The following is a 23,792-nucleotide window of genomic DNA, read 5'->3' on the forward strand; positions in this document are numbered from 1 at the left end:
TCAGTGTCAAACATCAAAAATGGAGTCAGACTATTACACTTCACCCCTGATGTTTGACTGAAATGTGCTATGTTTTATTTAGTTGATTTTGGAGTTAAGTAAGCTGTTACCACATTCTATGAGGCCTGCAGCTTGAAGCTGGTGAGAGAGATGCAGATTCTGTTGAAGGAATGCCTTATTCAGGAACTCAGTGTTGTGCATTTCAAGAAGAGAAATGAATGCTTTGGTTACTATCAGTAATGTCTAAAACTTCAAAGAAGATAAGAAGTATTGTGGAGAGGCCTTGTATTGTTGCTTTAGTATGTGGAGAGGCATGTGTGACAAAGAATGTTCTCTGACCACAAAAGAATTAGAAATCAGTAACAGAAGAAATTTGGGAAATTCACAAATATGTGCTTAGAGGGAAATTTATGGCTCTTTACTTGTTGTAAGTCTGCTCAGATTTTCTATTTCTTCTTGAGTCATTATCAGTAATATGTGCCTTTCGAGGATTTTGTGTATTTCATCTGACTTATGTAATTTGTTGGCATACTGTTGTTCATATATTCCCTCAAAATTTTAATTTCTGTAATGTCGGTAGTGATGTCTCATATTTGATTCCTGCTTTTGAAAATTTTTTTCTCTTTTTCTGTGCTCACTCTAGCTAAAAGTTTATTAGTTCTGTTGATGGTACCAAAGAACCAACTTTTGGTTTTGTTTTTGTCTCTTTCTATTTCAGTTGTTTCTGCTCTTTGTTTTTTTACTTCCTTCTTCTTGTTTTGGGTTTAATTTGTTCTTTTTCCAGTTTCCTAAGTGATTGGGTTGTTGATTTGAGATCATTCCTTTTAACATAGATGTTTAGAGACATAAATTTCCCTCTAAGCATGTATTTGTGAATTTCCCAAATTTCTTCTGTTACTGATTTCAAATTCTTTTGTGATCAGAGAACATTCTTTGTGTGATTTAAATCCTTTAAAATTTATTGAGACTTGTTTTATGGCCTAGCATATGCTCTATCCTGGAGAATGTTCCCTGTGCACTTGAGAAGTACGTGTATTCTGCTGTTGTTGGGAGCATTGTTGTAAACGTGTCTTAGGTCTAGCTAGTTTATAGTGATTAAGTTTTCTATACAACTATTAATTTTCTGCCTAGTTAATCTATCAAATATTGAGACTTGGGTATTGGAGTTTCCAACTCTTATTGTTGAGTTGTCTCTTTCTCCCTTCAATTGTATCAATTAGCTTCATGTATTTTGGGGCATTTTTGTCAAGTGTATATATTTAAAACATTCTATTTCTGTCTGATGGATTGGTCATTAAAATATTCTTTGTAAAAAAAAGTAACACTTTTTGTCTTAGAGTCTATTTTGTCTGATATTAGTATAACCATTCTAGCTCTCTTATGATTGCACTTGCCTGGTATATATTTTTCCATCCTTTTATTTTCAACCTGTTTGTACCTTTGAATCTAAATTGTGTCTCTTCTAGACAGCGTAAAGTTGAAGGTTGTTTTTTAATCTCATGTGACAATCTGCCCCTTGGTGGAAATGTTTAATCCATTCATATTTTAACGTTATTGTTTACTTGATTAGGTATATGTCTGCCATTTAGCTGTTTTTCCTTATATGTCTCATGCCTTTTTTGTTCTTTTGTTTCTCCTTTACTACCTTCTTTTTGTATTAGGTGAATGTTTTTTATTGTACCATTTTCCTTAAATGAATTTTTAAATAAATTATTTTTGAACAGTTTCTAGATTTACAGATTAATTGTGAATATAATGCAGAGATTCGTGTATACCCCACATTAATTTCCTCTGTTTTTAACATGTAACATTAGTATGGTACATTTGTCAAAATTTACAAACCAGTATCGATACGTTATTATTAACTAAAGTCCATATTTTTTCCTATTTCCTCAGTTTTTCCATAATGGTCTTTTTCTGTTCTAGGACCCTTTCTGGAATACTGCATTACGTTAGTAGTCGTGTCTCCTTAGGCTCCTCTTGGCCTGGTGATATTCAAACTCATCACTTCCTAATTTATTTCCTTCATTTTACTCCTATCTGTGCTCTTGAAGCTGTTTACCTGTTTTCTCAGTATGGTGGGATTATAATATAGTATATAGTGGTGTGCTGTTGCACACCTCTTCCCAAGTCTGTTCAGCAACATCTTATTGGTAGTTTGAAATTGGCCATGATAGGAATATTTATGCCTCAGAAATTGGCAACTACAAGTCAGGGCTTCTTTTTTTTTTTTTTGAGAACCTGTTATTAAATATTTCACTCTATTGGTGCTACCTCTATGTGGCCATTCCTTCTCCTTTCAGGAACCCGCAGGACATTGTCCCACAGGAAGGCATTTTACCCTCTGGTGTGCAGAGATTTTGTAGGCAGGTACATCCAGGAGCTGTAGGGGAGGCCAGTTCTCTTATGACTCATTTCTCTTTCCTTGTTTCTCAGTTGTATCTTTGCAGGTCTCTATAGTTTTTTAAGAACAGCAGAAAATGAACAAATCCCAGGTGAGTTTTTTTTTAAATTTCTTTGTTTTATGTTGGATTTTATGAGATGTACAAGGTATAACCATTAAAATGTAAGTGTAGGAATTAGTAAATGTCAACTTTGGGGGAAATATGGAGTAGCAGATTAGTAGCAGGGCAAAGGTAGTATGTCAGTGACTTTCAAGTCCTTATGTGAAAGTTAGTGTTGAGCTGTATGTTTGTCTCTGAGAGAAATAGCAGACGTTATCACAGGAACTGCATTGAAAATAAGAATAAGCCAGACTGATTCTTCTTGGAACATAAAAGGCTTTCCTGACATTGAAGTCTGAGAACAGCGTTTTTGTATCAAAATGGTCATGTAATACAAAATATTGTATTAGAACAACATTCTCATAACAACCTTGAAACAAATGAGGGCTGTTGCCTCTGATGGAAGAGAGCATGGTAGAAACAGAGGGTATATTGCCAAAGCTTAACTGGTATGGATTATCAAGGGACCGTAATACCAGGGTCTAGATAGAGCTGTTCTATGGTCCAGCTTAAAGCTGGGATAAAACCTGCTATCTGGAGGAGTGGTGCATGGGCAGTACAAAATAATTTACTGTAACCCTTCATAAGAAAGTTTTTGGTTTTTATTTAGGTTTTCGTATGCTGGTTTTTCAGCAGAAAGTTCAAATTATATTCTCTGGAAAATATTTCTGCACATCATCTTTCCATTTTAACTCATTGCATACAGTTTTGGTTCTTTCCCATTATCTGCCTGAATTTGTTCTGGTGAAGGTCACTAGTTATTGATTGGCAACATTTCTTCTTTTCCAATAAAGCATTTAATATTTTAAATTTCCATCTAAGCACTGCTTTAGCTGCATCCCACAAATTTTGGTAAGTTGTATTTTCATTGTATGTAAAGTATTTCCCGTTTTCCTGAAACTTATGTTCAACCCATGGGTTATGTAGAAGTGTGTTGTCTAATTTCCAAGTAATTGGAGATTTCCAGAGATCTTTCTGTTACTGATTTCATATTTGGTCGGAGAACATGATGTGTATGATTTCTTTTCTTGTAAATTTGTTGAGATTTATTTTGTGGCCCATAATACAATCTATTTTAGTGACTATCCCATGTGCATTTAAAAAGAAAGTATACTGTGTAGTTGTGGGGTGGCATGTTCTGTAAACGTCTCTTAGGTTTAGTTCAGTGATGGTGTTGTTTGAGTCTTCTATATTCTTTCCAATTTTCCAATATTGAAGTCTCCACCTATTATTTTTTGTCTATTTTTCCGTTCAATCCTATCAGTTCTTACCTCATATGTTTTGAAACTCTTTTGTTAGGTGCATACACATTTGGTTTTGTCTTGGAGAATTGACCCTTTCTCATTGTGTAATGGGCCTCTTTGTCTTTGATAATATCCCATGTTATGCAGTCTATTTTGTCTGATGTTAATATAGCTGCTCCAGCTTTCTTTGGGTTATTGTTTATATGGTATTTCTTTCTTTATCCTTTTACCTTAAATTTATCATATGTTTTTATAGTTAAAGTGAGTTTCTTATAGATAGTATATGGTTGGCCCTGCTTTTTTACTGGATCTGACTCTGTCTGTTTCTGGTTTGATTAGAACATTCAATTTAGTTTGATTATCACTATGGTGGATTAAAATGTTCCATTTTGCCAGCTATTTTCTATTTTATTCTTTGTTTCTTTTTGTATTTTTCTTCTCTTGGATTAGTTGAGTATTTTTTATTATTCTATTTTATCTTTGCTATTGACTTACTATTTTTACTTCTTCTTTTAACTTTTAAAATAGTTGCCCTGGGGTTTATAGTACACATTTTTAATTAATCACAGTCTCCCTTTGAATATTAAACCACTTGATATCTAGTATAATGACCCTACAACAGTATATTCCCACTTCTTCTCTCCTGTCCTTTGTGCTATTTTTGCCCCATGCGTTTTGCTTTAGCGTACGGTATTACTACTACTTTGGCTTTAGACAGTCAGTTTCCTTTAGAGCAAGGATCAGCAACCTGCAGCCCATGGGTGAAATTCAGCTCACTACCTGTTTTTGTAAGTAAAGTTTCTTGGGAACACAGCCACACGTATTCTATGTATTGTCTGTGGCTACTTTCATGCTACAACGGTAGTTGAGTAATTGCGGTATTTACTGTATGACCCACAAAGCCTAAAATATTTACTATCTAACTCTTTACAGAAAAACTTTTCCAACCTTTACTGTAGGGCAATTAAAAATTGGGGCAACAGGCCAGCCCTGATGGCCTAATGATTAAGTTTGGTGTGCTCCACTTTGGCGGCTTGGGTTTGGTTTCTGGATGTAGACCTACACCATTCTTATCCGTGGCTCTGCTGTGGTGGCAGCTCACATAGACAATAGAGGAAGATTGGTAACAGATGTCAGCTGAGGGCAAATCTTCCTCAGCAAAAAGAGGAAGATTGGCAACAGATGTTAGCTCAGGATAACTCTTCCTCAGCCAAAAAAAAAAAAAGTGGGGCAGGAGGAATTAATTTAATTTTTCCCTTATTTAGCCATTCCTATCACTCTTCATTTTTTTGTGTAGACCCAAGTTTTACTCTGATGTCATATTCCTTTAACATTTCTTGTACAGCAGTTCTGCTGGTGAAGAATTCCTTAAATTTTTGTTTTTCTGGGAAAGTATTACTTCTTCCTTCAAGATTTTCTCTCTGTTTTTTTAGCAGTTTTAATATGTGCCTAGTTGTGCTTTGAGGGGAAATTGTATGCTACTTGGTGTTCTTGAGCTTCTTGGATCTTTGGTTTGTTTTCTGTCATTAACTGGGAGAAATTTTTTTTTTTTTAAAGATTTCATTTTTCCTTGTTCTCCCAAAACCCCCTGGTACATAGCTGTGTATTTTTGGTTGTGAGTCCGTCTAGTTGTGGCATGTGGGATGCTGCCTCAGCATGGCTTGGATGAGTGGTGACATGTCCGTGCCCAGGATTTGAACTGGCGAAACCCTGGGCTGCCAAAGCAGAGTGTGCAAACTTAGTCACTCGGCCACTGGGCTGGCCCAAACTGGGAGAAATTTTAAGCCACTATTTCTTAAAATATTTCTTCTGTCCTATTCTTTCTTTCTTTTCTTGGTCCCAATTATGCATATGTCAGAACATTTGATTGTATTTCACAGCTTTGCGATGTTCTGTTCTCTCTCCCTTTTTTTTATTTTTTCTTCTCTTTGTGTTTCAATTTGGGTTATTTCTGTTGACCCATCTTCAAGTTCATTGATTCTTTCTTTGACTGTGCTGACTGCTGTTAAGTTGGTTGAAGATATTCTTCATCTCTGTTACTATGTTTTCATTTCTGGTGTTTCTATTTGGTTCATTCTCCTGAAATCACTCATCTAATTTTGCATGTTGTCCACCTTTTCTGTTAGAGATTTAAACATATTAATTGTAATTATTTAAAATTCTGTTAGTTTCAACATCTATGTCATATCTGAATCTGGTTCTTATGATTACTTTTTGTCTTAGTAGTATCTTGTTAGTTTCCTTCCTTTTCATATGCTTCATGATTTTTGGTTGAAATCCCCATGTTTTGTGTTGACTCTAGACTCAGGTAAATAGATTTTATTCCTGGAAATGGGTGTGACTTTCCTGCTAGGCTTTTAGTCCAGGGGTTGGAGTTAATCTAGTTAGGAGTTGGGCAGGACTTGAGACTCATTGTTTCTGTTATTACCCTCAGTGCACTACAGTCTTCAGATTTCTCTAGAGATACCTTGCATTTTAGGATAGGGGTTAGTTTGCCAGAGTTGTGTCTGTTAATTTCTGAGTTTTTAGGTTTTCTCTTTGATCTATGCCTCAGTGAGGGTCTCTCTGCATGTTCTTATTTATCTCCTGTCCCTCTGTCAGCCATATTCTATTGGTACTTGTTATTCTAAGCTTATTAGAATGTGGGGTTGTGGGAAGTGGTGGACAGAGTGTATGTTCTATTGTTCTGAGGTAGCCTCAGTCTTGGGTATGCTCTGTGTCCCTGGGTATTGGGGATGTGGCCTTGTTGCTTCTCCCACCCCTTCCCCAGCTCTGATTGTAGGCTCATTGCATAAACCTGCCCTTCCCACAGGAATACAGTAAGTGCCCAGTGGGATTCATGGAGAAAAAGCCTGTGAGAAGGTGCAAGCCCTGTCATTGTCTGTGACCATGAGGGTTTCACACTGTGCCAGCCCACACTCAGTCTTCATCAATTAATATGCCACCTATTCTCGTTGAGTTCTCCTTGCCTAAGGTCCAACTTGGGTAGACAAGAAGGTACATTTCCTCTCTTCTTGCAGATACATTCTCTCCCTAAATTTGGGCCACTTGGGTGCTTTGCAACCTTGGCTCTCCAAAAAGTTAGAAAAAAAGTTGTGGATTTGAAGTTAGTCTGGGCTTGTTTTCATTGTAGGAAGGAGAATGATTCTCCTTCTTGCTTTCTACATCCTGGGGCATAAACTGAAGTCAACCCATATGTTTTTAATGCCTCTAATATTTTGTTTGTACTATGTTGCCTCATAATCATAAAGAACATACATCTGTCATATTTAAGGCCTTAAGGCTTTTCCTTTCCAATTAAGCACAATCTATTGACACAAAATAGAGTTAATTTTTCTTTTCTTTCCTGACCCTAGTATACTTTTTATATATTCTAATATATTATAGTAACTCCTTATGTTAGTGTTCTTGAGTGTATTGTGTTTGTATAGTATTTAACCTTCTGAAGATTAGCTCTGAGCGAACATCTGCTGGCAATCCTCCTCTTTTTGGTGAGGAAGACTGGCCCTGAGCTAACTCCATGCCCATCTTCCTCTGCTTTATATGTGGGATGCCTATCACAGCATGGCTTGCCAAGCGGTGCCATGTCTGCACCCGGGATCCGAACTGGCGAACCCTGGGCCGTTGAAATGGAATGTGTGCACTTAAACGCTGCGCCAACAGGCCGGTCCCCAGTGTTTTATTCTTCATATCCACAACAGCCAGGACATTTCAAGGCATAGAACATTAATAAATTAGAACAAAAGCAGGATATTCTATTATTTTTCTTTCCTCTACAAAGTCTAATACAAAATAGTGTACATAGTCAGCATATTATAACATAAACTCTCAACAGTGAACCTGGTAAGAATTCCTTTCCATACATCTTTTTTGTGCTACCCTGATTCCAACCACTTTAGACTGAGCAGAAATGTGCTGTTCTAGGGGTCGGTGTCATTTGGAGATGTGGCTGTGGGCTTCTCCCAGGAGGAGTGGTGGCACCTAAATCCTGCTCAGAGGACCCTGTACAGAGACGTGATGCTGGAGAACTACCACAACCTTGTCTCACTGGGTAAGCAAAGTTTCTATATCAAACTGTGTATAGCATGCGTTTTATTTCTTAGGTACCAAAATTTGTGGTCTCTTGTGGTTATTATTGTTGAGGCTTTTGATTCAAGGGTCTGAGATTGTTAATCTCTTTTGAGCACCAGGAAGAATAGTTGTATTCTCACATCCTATAACAGGTGTAAATGAGCCTCATCAAGGTCCAGCTCCAGAAAAACTGCCTTCTTCCTCCTTTTGAGTTGCTGTAGCCTGTGCAACCTGGCCCAAATTCTGTGTCATTTTTTCTTCTACAGGGTGTTTCATTAGCAAGCCAGAGGTGATCTTCAAGTTGGAACAAGGAGAGGAGCCGTGGGTATTAGAGGAAGCATTTCTATACTGGAACTACCCAGGTGAGTTAGTGAGTACCAGGCAAGAGGAAGCCAGAGGCAATTATGTTCTAGGTGGTCAGTTTAGGATTTGGACATTTAAACTGTTTTCTAAGGATCTCTTCTTAGTGGACCTGCTCTGGAAGTATAAAAGGATATGTATATGTTAAAATTGGAAGAGGAAAGGAAAATACCTGAGAAGAAATGTAAGCTGGTTTTCTAGTTGTTAAAAACTAGGATAGTCCAAGGATATCATATATGCAGGCAAGTCAAGTAATATAGGCATTTGCATGTTTAATGGTACAAAGATGGAAACTAAGGAAGGTAATAAAATCTACTAAAATTTAGTTCATGAGGAGAAGAATAGAAGAAACACTAATTTCACTGTTACATGTAGTATATTATTACTTGATGCTATCTAAACAAATAGGTAATTAATTAATGGAATTACAGCTTCATACTTAATAAGATTAATTACCATAACAAAATTATAGCTTCCTGGTTTTACAAGATTATATTTTGGTTTTTACCTAAAAACAATGAAAAAATACTTTAATATGCGTAACGAACATTTGCAAACAAGGGAAAGTATGTCATGCTGAAAGGAAACCGTCAATAAATCCTACAAAGTCAAAATATGGCATTCCCTAGTTACAGTCTGATAAAACCAGAAATTGGTAACAAAGTTGTCAAGTATACAATTCTTTTTTTCTTCTGTATTCTTGAGTGTTTTTTCTTTGTAAACTTCTAATATTTCTCACATTCTCACTTTCCACTGACATCAGTAAGAACCATATTCTTTGATACTTTTATTTTTTTCGCAATTCCTAATTGTAGTTAGCGAGGTTTTTTTGTTGTTAGTGGTGGTGGTGTTATTTTTGTATTTTTGTTTTGCCCGTTTTCCTCTACTTTATATGTGGGACGCCTACCACAGCATGGCTTTTGCCAAGTAATGCCATGTCCGCACCCAGGATCCAAACTGGCGAACCCTGGGCCGCCAAGAAGCAGAACGTGTGAACTTAACTGTTGTGCCACTGGGCCAGCCCTGTGTTACTCTTTCTTACTGTGGTGTATAACCTGAAATAGACATTTGATAAACACATGTTGATTAGAATCAGATAGAGGGAAAAGCTCATATTCTGAAAGCCCTATGAGGTAACTCTCTCTGAAAACATGCTCAGATATATTCTGATTCATCAGGTGTAAAATGACAGTGTCTAAATATTGTATTTGAAAAAGCTCTTTAGGTAATGCTGATACACACAGCTTGTTGAGGTCTGTTTATTTAAAATCACTCAAGTTCAAAGGAAATCAGAGAGTTAACAACATTTGCTATGAGCATTGGTTATAGTTGGATCAGAGATTGGTGACCTGTGGCCTACAGACCTACCACATGTTTTTGTGAATAAAATTTCTTTGCAATACAACCATACTCATTTGTTTACATATGAGTTTTGGCTGATTTCACGCTCTAATAGCAGAGTTCAATCTTGTGACAGAAGATATGGCCTGCTAAACCTAAAATATGTACTATTTTGCTCTTTAAGGAAAAGTTTTCCATCTGCTGAATTGAAGAATGAAAATAGAATTGCATGAAGCATTTTAGATTCAGCATTTAATTGAGAAAAATTTGTCATATTCTCTCAAGTCTAAGAAGCTATAGTTTGTAACTGGACCATTATTTGATGAACTACTGAGGAAAAAATATTCTGCCCGTTGTACTGTGATCTGCTGGTCACAGGTCTGTAATCAATTATAAGATACATTTGATTTTAGAATGTTAAATATATGTGTCTTACAGTAGCTGCAATACTGTATGTTACAAAGTAGTGATAGCTAAGATTGTGTTAAAACAAGTGGTCTAGACAGGAACTACTTTTAGATTTAGAGTAAATCTAAAATTTAGTGTAAATCTAAAAGATTTAAAGTAAATCTTTTAAAAGTAGGAGGATTTGAAAAGGCATTTTTGAAGATTTAGAATAATTATATCATTATGTCATTTTTCTAGATACTAAATAGAGCCAAGGCTGGAATGTAAGCTGAGAGAACACACTTTGAGCTTGTTGTTGTGAGTGAGCAATTTAATGTTACGAAGAGCTGACTAGGGCAGAGGACAGTGACTGTGGAGTCATAGAGTGGTAGCTTGAAGATCTGATGCGCATTAAGTTGGTGTAAATTTTGTTTGCTGGAATGATGACTTGTTACAGTTTTCCATGTGGTACTTGGCTCAGGTCAGTGGTTTTTTTAACTTGGGATAGACTTTGTTGCATTGAGTAACAAATGTGGACAAGACTTTTTAAATGGCAAATAAATATACATGTTATTTTCCGATATTGGGTTGAAAAATATGATCCTTAAATTCGAATATTAAATAGATAACTGAAATGTGTAATATGAGATGTAAAATGTAAAGCAAGATTAAGTATTAGTATTGTGGCAGGGGCATCTGATCTAGCTTGCCACGAGATCACTTATGCTGTCATTGTTTTGTACTTTCTTTTGGACATTGATATTCCTGTGAATCATAGTTAGAAGGGGAATTAGAGTGCAAGCCAACGACTCTTCCCTTAAACATAAGGCAATTGGTGCATTCAGATATTTACTTTGCCATTAATGTGCAGAATGGAAATAAGGGAAAATTCAACTGGAAACATGAAAACTTGTCAGGATGTTACTAAAACAGTATGGGTTTGAAGGTGTTAGACCTACTCTGTAATTGTCTCCTCAATTTCTCATACTTTCCCCATCAACAACTTTGTCCACTGGTTTTCCTTGTCATTCCAATTACTCTTCATTAGCTCAGTAGGACCCATCCCATTCTCTGTGATTTTCCTCCTGCCTGGATCTACCACTCCAGTAAAATCTTCCATTCTCTATTGACTGTTTCTTGAATTTATATCTTCATCTCTATCCATTTTGAAATTTTTATTTGTAAAATGCTGAATAATTACATGTCTGCTTATTAATAGTGTTTCCTCCCTTTTTTCCCCATTTGTTTTCCCAAACAAACTAGACAGGGAAAAGGCACTTTGATCCTGAGAGACTACTGAAACCAAAAGTCAAATATATAAAAGGACACCTGTATCTTAGTCCAATTCTATTAGGAATTTGTTAAAATTCTCATGGTATGTTCAATATTTTCATTTCTAGAAGACTGCAAAGCTCATGACCTAACAGAGAGAATCCAGGAAAACCAAGACAAATATTTGCCACACGTTGCATTCAATAACAAAACACTGACTTTAGGGAAAGGTAATGCTTTAAGAAAATCATCTAATATGATCACAAACTTTGTTCCTTCAAGAAAAATGCCCTATAAAAATGACTTACGTGGAATGAATTTGAAAAATATTTCAATATCAATTGGTAGTAGTAAAAACTCCCCAAGAGAGAAGCCTGACATGTTAAATGTGTATGAGAAGTTACTTGATATTAAGCAGGAAAAAGCTCATACTCAAGAGATTTCTTATGAAAATAATCAAAATGAGAAAGCCCTTGGTCATAATACTGGTATTGTTCAGCACCTAAATATTCAAACTTCAGAGAAGACTTTTAAAGATAATAATGGTGGAAAAGCCTTAGAAAAAAGACTGTAATAATTTCACACAGGCAAGTTCACACAGGAGAGAAACTCTGTGAATATAATGGACGTGGAGAAACCTTCTGTGAGAAGTCATCTCTCTTGAAATGTCATGGAATCTACATAGAAATGAAACAGTATGAAAGCAATAAAGTTGAAAATAGTTCCAGCAGGATGTCACACTTCACTCAACTTCAGGAAAATCAGAGAGGAAAGAGCATATTCAGATGTTACGAATGTGGGAAAACATTTATCCACAAGTCAAACCTCACAGTGCATCAGAGAACACACACAGGTGAGAAACCCTATGAATGTACTGAATGTGGAAAATCCTTCCAGCAGAAGTCAGCCCACATAGTCCATCAGAGAGTTCACACAGGAGAGAAACCCTATGAATGTAATTTATGTGGAAAGTCCTTCAGTCATAAATCAGCGCTCACAGACCATCAGAGAGCACATACAGGAGAGAAACCCTACAAATGTAGTGAATGTGGGAAGTCTTTTTACCGGAAGTCATCCCTCACTCAACATGAGAGAACTCACACAGGGGAAAAACCCTGTGAATGTAATGAATGTGGGAAAGCCTTCTGCCAGAAGTCAGCCCTCATTCAACATCAGAGAACTCACACAGGAGAGAAACCCTATGAATGTAATGAATGTGGGAAAGCCTTCTGCCAGAAGTCAGCCCTCAATCAACATCAGAGAACTCACACAGGAGAGAAACCCTTTCAGTGTGATGAATGTGGGAAAGTTTTTCATATGAAGTCAGCTCTTACTAAACATCAGAGAACTCACACAGGGGAAAAACCCTATGAGTGTAAGGAATGTAAGAAGAATTTCTGTCAGAAAGCTACCCTCACTAATCATCTGAGAACTCACACAGGAGAGAAACCTTATAAATGTAGTGAATGTGGGAAAGCTTTTTGCCAGAGATCAACCCTTACTAATCATCAAGGAATTCACATAAGGCAGAAACCCTATGTGGCAGAAACTGGCTGTGTTTTTCCCAATACCCATTTCCTTTTTTTGGTGGGTACACAACTAGTCAAGATTTTCTAGTCTTCCTTTCACCCACATGGGGTCATGTGACCAAGCTCTGGCTCAGAATATGGGCCCAAGTGATATACATTATTTCCAAGCCTGTAAAAGACTGCGTTTGGAATCTTTCCTACTTCCCACTTTTTTCCCCCCAGTCAGAGGGCAATGAAGATCATTCTCTGGTCAACTTGGGAACTTGGGAGCTAGTCACTAGAGTTTATAGATTCACAAGTTGGGAGAAACTGGGGTCTCTGAAAGGCTTCCTGAGCAGAGTCCTTCCTTCTCTGTCATCACCCTTAAATCTTTTCATGAACAAGAAATAAACTTGTGTTGAGACGTTCTGTGTTTAGGTCTATTTGTTGCCTTTGTGTATTGTAGCCATCCCTTATCTCATATTCTCTGTGCATCTAATGAAAGTGTGAGAAACATTGCATGTCAGAGAATTCAGTAGGGGAGAAACCCCTGTCAATCTCCTACATGTTAATAAACGATCAACAAGTCAAACATTTTGTAAATCAGAAATTTACAATGGAAAAACCCAAAAATGAAATTTTCACAAAGAAACAAATCTTATTGAACATTGGATAATTGAGAGTAGACTAAAGACTTACAATCTTGAAAAAAATTTTAAACTTTATATATCAGAGAACATGTAATAAAAGAAAATTGTCAGTTTAGGAAATGTGGAAAAAAACGTCATCTAGAAATAATCTTATTCTGGAAGCAATGTGTTGGATGCAATACTAAATATTTTATTAATAATATAACACTGTATGTTTACGTCTAGTCATACTCACCATGGAATATGTAGCTTTAAAAAAGGCACAAGTGAATTGGATTGTTAGAGCAGCCAGTGTTAAATGTATGTGAATAGCCTCTGAGCTCTGTCAGGCTTATACATGTGAATATGCTTTCTAACAACTTTTTTTTTTTTTTTTGGTGAGGAAGATTGGCCCTGAGCTGATATCTGTTGCCAATCCTCCTCTTTCTGCTTGAGGTTGATTGTTGCTGAGCTACCATCTATGCCAGTCTTCCTCTATTTTGTATGTGGGATGCCCCCACAGCATGGCTTGATGAGCGGTGTGCAGGTCTGCGCCTGGGATCCAAACCCACAAACCCCAGGCCACCTAAGCAGAGCATGCAAACTTAACCACTGCACTACCAGGCCAGCCCCTTGAACAACTATTTTGTGTCTGCTTGATTTTTGTTTTAGACCCCAAAATAGGTATAGTGGAAATGATGTGCCTTTTCTCAAATAACTTTTGTAACACATATTAGGATTTCCTACACTAAAAACTATTGTTATCTCATCATATATTTACACCACAATATATATTTTAAAAGAAACATTGAATGTATAAAATAGCATATGTCATAAGTGTTCTCTGCTGTTTGGTGGCACATATAAATGGGTATAGATGTAGTTACCAAACTTTGCTTTCAGTAAATGATCCAAACAATGTTTCATAAAATCAAGATTTACTTAAAGTATGCAGTGATCTGGCATACAACTGTTTGTTTATAACACACATCTGAGTTAATTTTCAAAAGTAGCCTTAAACAATAGTACTTAGTACACTGTACGGATTAAAAGCAGTGCTTGTTGAAGAAATTATCTCCATTTTACATTTGTGATATATCTAAATGATGCACTTCTATAAACTTAAGTGTGAAGCCCAGATGTTGTGTGAGCCACGAACTATCTGCATTTGTATTTAGTGTTCTGCCACTTATTTATGGGACCTATGTAGTGATTTAAATCTCTCTCTGCCTCTATTTTCTCATCTGCAGAATGGAGATAATATCACCTACCTCACATACTGAACAGTTTAACTTGGAGTTTTCTGTTATTAGAGGTAAAGGCGTTTATTTCAGAACTTGAACAATAATTCCATCATATGAAAGGAATTTCTGCTTCTTGAGTTGATACCAGAAGATTCCTTTTAGAACTTTGCATTTCGTCAGTTTTATCTTCTCTTTAAAACATATGAAACAAATGTGTTTAAATTAAATTGAAGTATTGACCCCTCTCTGTTGTTGCTTGATTAAATATGGTGTGAAGTAAAGATCCAACTTTTTTTCCCAAATGAATAGCCAACTGATCTTTCACCGTTTAATTCATTCACCCCTATTTCACTGATTTGAAGTCAGTTTTTTATTGTATACAGAATTTTCCTTTGGAGTGGCTATTGCATTTGTAGGCTCTGCATTCTTGTCCACATCGTTCTACTGTTGGTGCATAACCAAAATGGGCCAGTCGTAGGTCACCACCCTCCTAGCCCTACATTGTATTTCGTCGATGAGTACTTGACCTAAGTTGAGCCAATGACAGCCTTTTCTAAGACTTTTATAATTGGAGGCATTTATATTCCAGTTATGTGATGACCCTGGAACAGCTATATAAAGAAAATGCATTTGCAGTAAGAGTAAATAAATATGTAGGGAAATGCAGAATAGTAAAGAGAATCTTGATGGTGAACAGGCTCAAGTAGTGTGCCAGCCGACAGTACTTTATCCAGCAAAGTTACCCGTCAGATATAAAGGCTAAATAAAGGCTTTCCCAGACAAAAACTGAGGGAGTTCACCACCCCTAGACCTGCCTTGCAAGAAATGCTTTAGGGAGTTCTTCAAGCTGAAATGAAAAGATGCTAATCAGCAGCATGAAAATATAGAAAGTATACAACACACTGGGAAAAGTGAAAAATAGACTTAGAAAACTGTAACTGTATCACGATGGTGTGTTAACTGCCCAACTATGCTGTTAAGCTAAAGGAAAAAAGTAGTAAAAATATAGCTATTATATATTTAAAAAGTCATAGCTACTGTAAAAGCAGTATTGTGTAAATTGTTTGTGAGTGTATGCATCCTATATTTGAAAAGAAGAACATATAGTGTGTTAATGTACAGCATTTTATGTGCACACATAGACATATATTATTTGACATCACATCTGAAGTCCTTAATCAGGTAAGACATTATAAATAAGGAGACAGTGACTTAATGAGAGAGTATTTATAAATATGACGATATAATTTTCCCTATCTCAATGAATACTTCTGGGTGCCCAAACCAGAACCCTGGAATTCATCCTCAACTGCTTTTCTCTGTAACCTTCAAAAATTAATCACCAATTATTTTCCATTTCAACTCCTAAAGTATCTAACACGTGTGTTCTCTTCTTCCCCATGATCAGTAACATTTTGCCCTTGGGCTGACTGCAGCAGTGTCAGTGGTATCCTTCCATCCAATCTTATTTCTTCCAGTCCATCCACCACAGTAGTCAGAATGAGTTTTTTTATGATGCCCTGTTTAGTAAAATCTGTGGTGTCCTCCTGCCCTGAGACCAAGGCTGAATCTCTTAACTTGCTTAATTACAAGTTCACCTTGACTCACTTCTGTTTACTCTCTGCTTTGCACCACCATGTATAAACTCCAGTCATGAATTTCAGTGGTTCTGGTAACATTTTGTCACCTCATACTTTGTGCCTTATCCTGAGCACTATTCCTTTATTAAAACCAGCATAATGGTTTTGAGTTATATTCATGTTGATATATTTAGCTCTAATTGATTACTACTAGCTAATATTACTATTGATTACTATTACTCCATTTTATTAAAATAACTTATTCTGTTGAAAGACACCATGTTTCTAATTTTTCATTATTATGAACAGTACTTTTGTGGACATTTTGTATTTATTTCCTGCAGACTCTAGAGCTGGATCCTCAGTCCACAGTAAGAAAAACATTTTTGTGAACCTCTATAAATATAGCACCATATATTTGTTGATTCAACCCATATTTATCAGTCACTATATAGAAGGCATTGTGCAACAGTGAATAAAACATACGTAAGTCGTACCCTTGCAGAGATTAAATTCTATTGAAGCACATCAGTCGAGGTCTGTTCAGAAGAGAGAAACCACAGCAGTGATCTGAACAGAAACAATGTGATATAAAGAACTGTTAACTTGGTATACAGTCATTAAGGAGGGAACTGAAAGGGTCAAAAGAGAACACTAAGATAGCTTGAAGGTGGTGAGGATCTGAAAGGGTAAAAATCTGTAATTCCAAATATTGAGCACTGTTGCTTCTAATCCTTTTAGTTAGTTCTTTCCCAGGCTTTGGGCAGTTCCCTCACACACGTGCTTTTATCGTCTCTGAAGCTTCCTCTCTGTGTAGCTCTACTCTCTAGTGCTTGGCCCTGCAAACTAACTGCTTTGGTGAATGCTATTTAGTGGTGTCCTTTTACCCGTAAGAAAGTAACTTCATCTGTGTCAAGAGCCTACAAATGAAACACAGGCTGGTTTATGTGCTGCGGGATCTTTTTTAGATGATCTTGTGAAGCATTAGGCCAGCTCTGGTGGTCTAATGGTTAAGATTCAGTGCTTTCACAACCGTGGCCCAAGTTCATTTCCTAGTCCAGAACCACGCTACCCATCTGTTATGCTGTGGTGGCTGGCTGTTGCTTTATGCTGAAAGCTATGACACGGTATTTCAAATACCAGCAGGGTCACCCATGGTGGACAGGTTTCAGCAGAGCTTCCAGACTAAGACTAAGAAGAGGACCTGGCCACCCACTTCTGAAAAAATTGGCCAAGAAAACCCTATGAATAGCAGTAGAGCACTATCTCATATAGCGCCAGAAGGGGAGAGGATGGCACAAACAGGCCTGGCAGGGCTCTGCTCTGCTGTACACGGGGTTGCTAGAAGTCAGAATCAACTGATGACACTAACAACAAAATGAAACATTGTAGTTTTAACATTTTTATGTAATTTTAATTTAAAAAAGACTTTGGAGTAGAATTTTGATGTTAACGTGATGTATAGAAGGTGAACCCCCCCACCATTCAGCAAATAATAATTAGAGGAAGATACTTTGTGCAAAATATATGAAATAAACAGTGTATTAAGGCAGAAATACCTTTTGATGCTCATAAATAAATGTTCTTGGAGAATGCATCCATTCTTCTTTACATATATTCCTGTTGTGGTAGGCAGAATAGTGGCCCCCTCAAAGATGTGCACATCCTAATTCCCAGAACCTGGGGATATGTTACCTTACCTGGGAAAACAGGCTTTGCAGATGTGGTTAAGTTAAGAATCTTGATATGGGGAGACTATCCTGGATTATCTATTCTGGGTGGGCCCAATATAATCATAAGGACCCTTAGAAAGAGGGAGGTAAGAGAGTCTGAGTCAGAGGAGATGTGACAACTTAGACAAGTCAGAGTGATGCAGGACCACAAGCCAAGGACGGCCTCTAGAAACTAGAAAAGGCAAGAAACAGATTCTTCCATAGAGCTTCCAGAAGGAACAAGGCCCTGCTGACACCTTGATCAGCAAAATGCATCTTGATTAGTCAAATGAGACTTATTTTGCACTTCTGACCTCCAGAGACGTAACATAATAAATTTGTGTTGTTTTAGCTACTATGTGGTAATTTGTTACGGCAGCAGTAGAAAATTAAAACACCTATAAAAAGTTAATTTTGAATTATGTGGAGTGTGAATTTGTTTTTCTTGATTTTTTATTATTTTTCCTTAGGATAAGTAGGTACTTTTATGTTGAGATATAATTGACGTATAACACTGTGTAAGTTCAAGGTGTGCACTGTGTTGATTTGATACATTTATATATTGCAGTATGATCACCACTGTAGCATTAGCTAACACCTCTCTCATATCATATAATTATCATTTCTTTTTTGTGGTGGGAACAAATAAGATTTAGTGTCTTAGCGACTTTGAAGTTCATGATACCATATTGTTGTCTATAATCACTGTGATGTGCATTAAATCTCCAGGACTTATGTATCTACTAGTTGCCAGTCTGTGCCCTTAAAGAACTCTACTATTCCCCCCATCCCTCAGCCCCTGGTAACCACCATTCCACAATCTGTTTTTACAAGGTTGGCTTTTTTAGATTCTACATATAAGTGAAATCACAGAGCATTTTTCTTTCTCTGACATTTAATTTAGCATAATGCCCTCAAGGTCCATCCGTGTTGTTGCAAATGGCAGGATTTCATTCTTTCTCGTGGCTGAGTAATATTCCATTGTGTATACATATATACCACTTTTTCTTTATCCATTCGTCTGTCAATGGACACTTACGTTTCCATGTCTTGGCTATTCTAAATAATGCCACAATGAACATGGGGGTGCAGGTATCATTTTCAGATATTGTTCTATTTTTCTTTGGATAATTGATGGATCATATGGTAGTTCTATTTCTAATTTTTGAAGAACTTCCATACTGTTCTCCATAGAGGTTGCACCAATTTATATTCCAAACAACATTGCACAAGGGTTCCTTTTCTACACATCCTCATAAACACTCATGTCTTATCTTTTTGGTAATAGCCATTTTAACAGGTCTGAGGTGGCATCTCACTGTGGTCTTGATTTGCATTTCCCTTATGACCTTTTTATGTACCTGCTGGCCATCTGTCTGGAGAAATGTCTATTGAGATCCTTGCCCATTAGTAATTGGATTGTTTGTAATTTTGTTGTTGAATTGTATGAGGTCTTCATATATTTGGGATATTAACTGCTTGTCTGATGTATGGTTTGCAAATATTTAGTCCCATTCTCTTAGGTTGCCTTTTCATTTTGTTGATAGTTTCCTTTGCTCTGCAGAAGCTTTTTAGTTTTATGTAGTCCTGCTTGTTTGTTTTTGCTTTTGTTGCCCTTGCTTTTGGCGTCAAATTCAAAAAGTCAGTGCCATGACTGAGGTCAAGGAGCAAATGATAATTATGTGACTTGAGAGAGGTGTTTTCTTCTAGGAGTTTTATGGTTTCAGGTCTTACATTCAAGTCTTTAATCCATTTTGAATTGACTTTTGTGTATAGTGTAAGATAGTGCTCCACTTTCATTCTTTTGCATGTGGCTGTTCAGTTTTACTAACACCATTTATTGAAAGATTTACAATCCTTTCCCCATTGTATATTCATGGCTCCTTTGTCGTAAACTAATTGACCATGTATGTGTCGGTTTATTTCTGGGCTCTGTATTCTGTTCCATTGATCTATGTATCTCTTTTTATGCCAATGCCATCCTATTTTGAATACTATAGCTTTGTAATATAGGAAATCAGGAAACATGATGCTTTCAGCTTTGTTCTTTCTCAAGGTTTTTCTGGCTGTTCAGAGTCTTTTGTGGTTCCATACAAATTTTAGGATTGTTTGTTCTTTATCTGTGAAAAATGCCACTGGAATTTTGATAAGGATTGCACTGAATCTGTAGATGAGCTTTGGGTAGCATGGACGTTTTGACAATATTAATTCTTCCAACTTTTGAACATGGAATATCTTCTCATTTACTTGTCTTCTTCAATTTCTTTCATCAATGTCTTATAGTTTTCATGGTACAAGTGTTTCACCTTCCTGGTTAAATTTATTCCTAGGTATTTTAATCTTTTTGATGCAGTTGTAAACAGGCTTATTTTCTTAATTTCTCTTTTTGATAGTTTGTTATTAGAGTATAGAAATGCAACTGATTTTTTCATGTTGATTTTTCACCCTGCAACTTTACTGAATCAGTTTATTTTTCTAACAGGTTTTTGGTGGAGTCTTTAGGATTTTCTTTATAATATAATGTCAACTAAAAATAGAGATAGTTTTACTTCTTCCTTTCCAATTTGGATGACTTTTGTTACTTTTTCTTGCCTAATTGCTCTGACTAGGACTTGATTTGTGTGTGTTGAGCTATCCTTCTATCCCAGGGATGAGTCCACTTGGTCATGTTATATAATCTTTTTAATATATTGTTGAATTTAGTATGCTTACATTTTGTTGGGAGTTTTTGCATCTATATTCATCAGGGATATTCTATTATTTTCTTTTTTTGTTGTGTCCTATCTGGCTTTGGTATCAGGGTAATGCTAGGCTCACAGAATGAGTTCGGAAGTTTTCCCTCCTCTTCAATTTTTTGGAAGAATTTGAGGATTGGCATTAATTATTTTATAAATGTTTGGTAGAATTTACCTGTGATGACATCTGGTCCTGGGGTTATCTGTGTTGGGAGAGTTTTGATTACTGATTCAGTACTCCTTATTGGTATTTCTTTATGATTCAGTCTTGGTAGGTTTTAATTGTCTAGGAATTTTTCCATTTCTTTTAGGTTATCCAATATATTGGCATAGTTGTTCATAGTAGTCTCTTATGATCATATGTATTTCTGTAGTATCAATCGTAATGTCTCTTCTTTCATTCTGATTTTATTTATTTGAGACTTGATTCTTCTCTCTTTTTTTCTTAGCTAGTCTAGCTAAAGGTTTGTCAATTTTGTTTATCTTTTTGAAAAACCACCTCTTGGATTGTTGCTTTTTTCTATTATTTTTGTAGCCTCTATTTCATTTATTTCTGATCTGATTTTATTTCCTTCTTTCTGCTAACTTTGGGCTTAGTTTCTTCTTTGTCTAGATGTAAAGTTGTGATATTTACTTGAGGTCTTTCTAAATTCTTAATATATGCATTTATTGCTATAAAATTCCCTCTCAGAACTAGTTTTGCAACATCCTGTAGGCTTTGGTATGTTGTCCTTCCATATCACTTGTTTCAAGATATTTTTTGATTTCCCTTTGATTTCTTCTTTGACCCATTGGTTGTTCAGATGTGTGTTGTTTAATTTCAACGTACTTTTAGATTTTGCAGCTTTCCTCTAGTTGATTTCTGCTTTCATACCATTGTGGTTAGAAAAGATACTTGGTGTGATTTCAGTCTTCTTAAATTTGCTTGTTTTTTGTCTTCTCTTATGATCTCTCCTGGAGAATGTTTATCGGATATATGGTTTGCAAATATCTTTTCCCAATTGTTGGGTTATCTTTTTGTTTTGTTGATGGTTTCCTTTGCTATGCAGAAGTTTTTTAGTTTGATGTAGTCCCATTTGTTTACTTTTTCTATTGTTTCTCTTGCCTGGTCAGACATGTTGCTGGAAAATATGCTGCTAAGACTGATGTTGAAGAGCATACTGACTATATTTTCTTCTAGAGGCTTTGTGGTTTGGGGTCTTACGTTCAAGTCTTTAATCCATTTTCAGTTAACTTTTGTGTGTGGTGCAAAATAATGGTCTACTTTCATTCTTTTGCATGAGGCTGTCCAGTTTTCCCAACACCATTTATTGAAGATTCTTTCTCCATTGTATGTTTTTGGCTCCCTTGTCAAAAATTAGCTGTCCATAGATGTGTAGGTTTGTTTCTGGGCTCTCAATTCTGTTCCATTGATCTGAGTGTCTGTTTTCGTGCCAGTACCATGCTGTTTTGATGACTCTAGCTTTGCAGTATATTTTCAAATCAGGGAGAGTGATACCTCAAGCTTTGTTCTTTTTTCTCAGGACTCCTTTGGCTATTCAGGGTCTTTTGTTGTTCTGTATAAATTTTAGGATTGTTTGTTCTATTTCTTTGAAAAATATCATTGGAACTTTGATAGGGACTGTGTTGAATCTGTAGATTGCTTTAGGAAGTATGGACATTTTAACTGTGTTAATTCTTCCAATCTGAGAGTGTGGAATAGCTTTCCATTTATTTGTGTCTTCTTCTGTTTCTTTCAACAATGTTTTATAGTTTTCAGTGTATAGGTCTTTCACCTCTTTGGTTAAGTTTATTCCCAGGTATTTCTTTCTTTTTGTTGCAATTGTAAAGGGGATTGTATTCTTAACTTCTCTTTCTGCTACTTCATCATTAGTGTATAGAAATGCAACTCATTTTTGTATGTTGATTTTGGATCCTGCAACTTGACCATACTCATTTATTATTTCTAAAAGGTTTTTGGTGGATTCCTTAGGGTTTTCTATGTATAAAATCATGTCATCTGCAAATAGTGACAGTTTCACTTCTTCCTTTCTGATTTGGATCCCTTTTATTTCTTTTTCTTGCCCAGTAGCTCTGGCTAGGAGTTCCAATACAGTGTTACATAAGAGTGGTGAACGTGGGCATCCTTGTCTGGTTCCTGTTCTTAGAGGGATAGCTTTTAGTTTTTCTGCATTGAGAATAATATTACCAGTGGGTTTGTCGTGTATGGCCTTTATTATGTTGAGGTGCTTTCCTTCTTTACCCATTTTATTCAGAGTTTTTGTCATAAATGGATGGTGTATCTTGTCAAATGCTTCCTCTGTGTCTATTGAGATGATCGTGTGATTTTTATTCTTCATTTTGTTAATGTGGCGTATCACACAGATTGATTTGCAGATGTTGAACCATTCCTGCATCCCTGGAATAAACCGCACTTGCTCATGGTGTATTATCTTTGTAATGTATTGTTGTGTTTGATTTGCTAGTATTTTATTGAGGATTTTTGCATCAATGTTTATCAGTGATGTTGGCCTGTAATTTTCTTTTTTGTGTTGTCCTTGTCTGATTTTGGTATCAGGGTAGTGTTGGCTTCATAGAATGAGTTAGGAAGCTTCCCCTCCGCTACAGTTTTTTGGAAGAGTTTGAGAAGGATAGGTATTAAGTCTTTGATTGTTTGGAAGAATTCACCAGGGAAGCCATCTGGTCTTGGACTTTTATTTTTTGGGAGGTTTTTGATTAGCATTTTGATCTCCTTACTAGTGATTGGTCTATTCAGGTTCACTATTTCTTATTGATTCAGTTTTGGAAGGTTGTATGATTCTAAGAATTTATCCATTTCTTCTAGATTATCCAATTTGTTGGCATATACCTTTTCATAGTATTCTCTTATTATCTTTTGTATTTCTGAGGTGTCTGTTGTAATTTCTTCTCTTTCGTTTCTCATTTTATTTATTTGAGCCTTTTCTTTTTTTCTTGATGAGTCTATCTAACGTATGTCAATTTTGTTTATATTTTCAAAGAAACAGCTCTTTGTTCCATTGATTTTTTTTGGTCTGTATTTCACTTATTTTTGCTCTGATTTTTCTTATTTCCTTCCTTCTCCTGATTTTGGCCTTTGTTTGTTCTTCTTTTCCCAGTTTCTCTAGGTACACTGTTAGATTTTTTTATTTGAGATTTTTCTTGTTTGTTGAAGTAGGCCTCTATTGCTATAAACTTCCCTCTTAGA

General features: G+C 36.2%; 2 protein-coding genes across 2 annotated transcripts in view; both read left to right on the top strand.

The window, feature by feature from the left end:
• The window catches only part of LOC103551189 (zinc finger protein 33B-like), a 79,863-nt gene that overhangs the window by 2,112 nt on the left and 53,959 nt on the right, over positions 1-23,792 (top strand). Inside the window, 3 exon segments of the mRNA XM_070567418.1 lie at positions 2,437-2,495; positions 7,673-7,799; positions 8,086-8,181. Of these exon segments, the coding sequence (XP_070423519.1) occupies positions 2,481-2,495; positions 7,673-7,799; positions 8,086-8,181 (238 nt within the window). The 5' untranslated portion in view covers positions 2,437-2,480.
• On the top strand, positions 7,759-13,111 carry LOC139074867 (zinc finger protein 892-like). Its single transcript, XM_070567941.1, has 3 exons — positions 7,759-7,799; positions 8,086-8,181; positions 11,171-13,111. The coding sequence occupies exon 3, from the start codon at positions 11,867-11,869 to the stop codon at positions 12,794-12,796; it is 930 nt and encodes a 309-aa protein (XP_070424042.1). The 5' UTR covers positions 7,759-7,799; positions 8,086-8,181; positions 11,171-11,866; the 3' UTR covers positions 12,797-13,111.

This window comes from Equus przewalskii, chromosome 1 (assembly GCF_037783145.1).
Source record: "Equus przewalskii isolate Varuska chromosome 1, EquPr2, whole genome shotgun sequence".
NCBI classification, from domain to species: Eukaryota; Metazoa; Chordata; class Mammalia; order Perissodactyla; family Equidae; genus Equus; species Equus przewalskii.

Excerpts from the sequence above, each read along its gene's own strand:
- LOC139074867 (XM_070567941.1), top strand. The coding sequence starts at position 11,867 with ATGAAACAGTATGAAAGCAATAAAGTTGAAAATAGTTCCAGCAGGATG.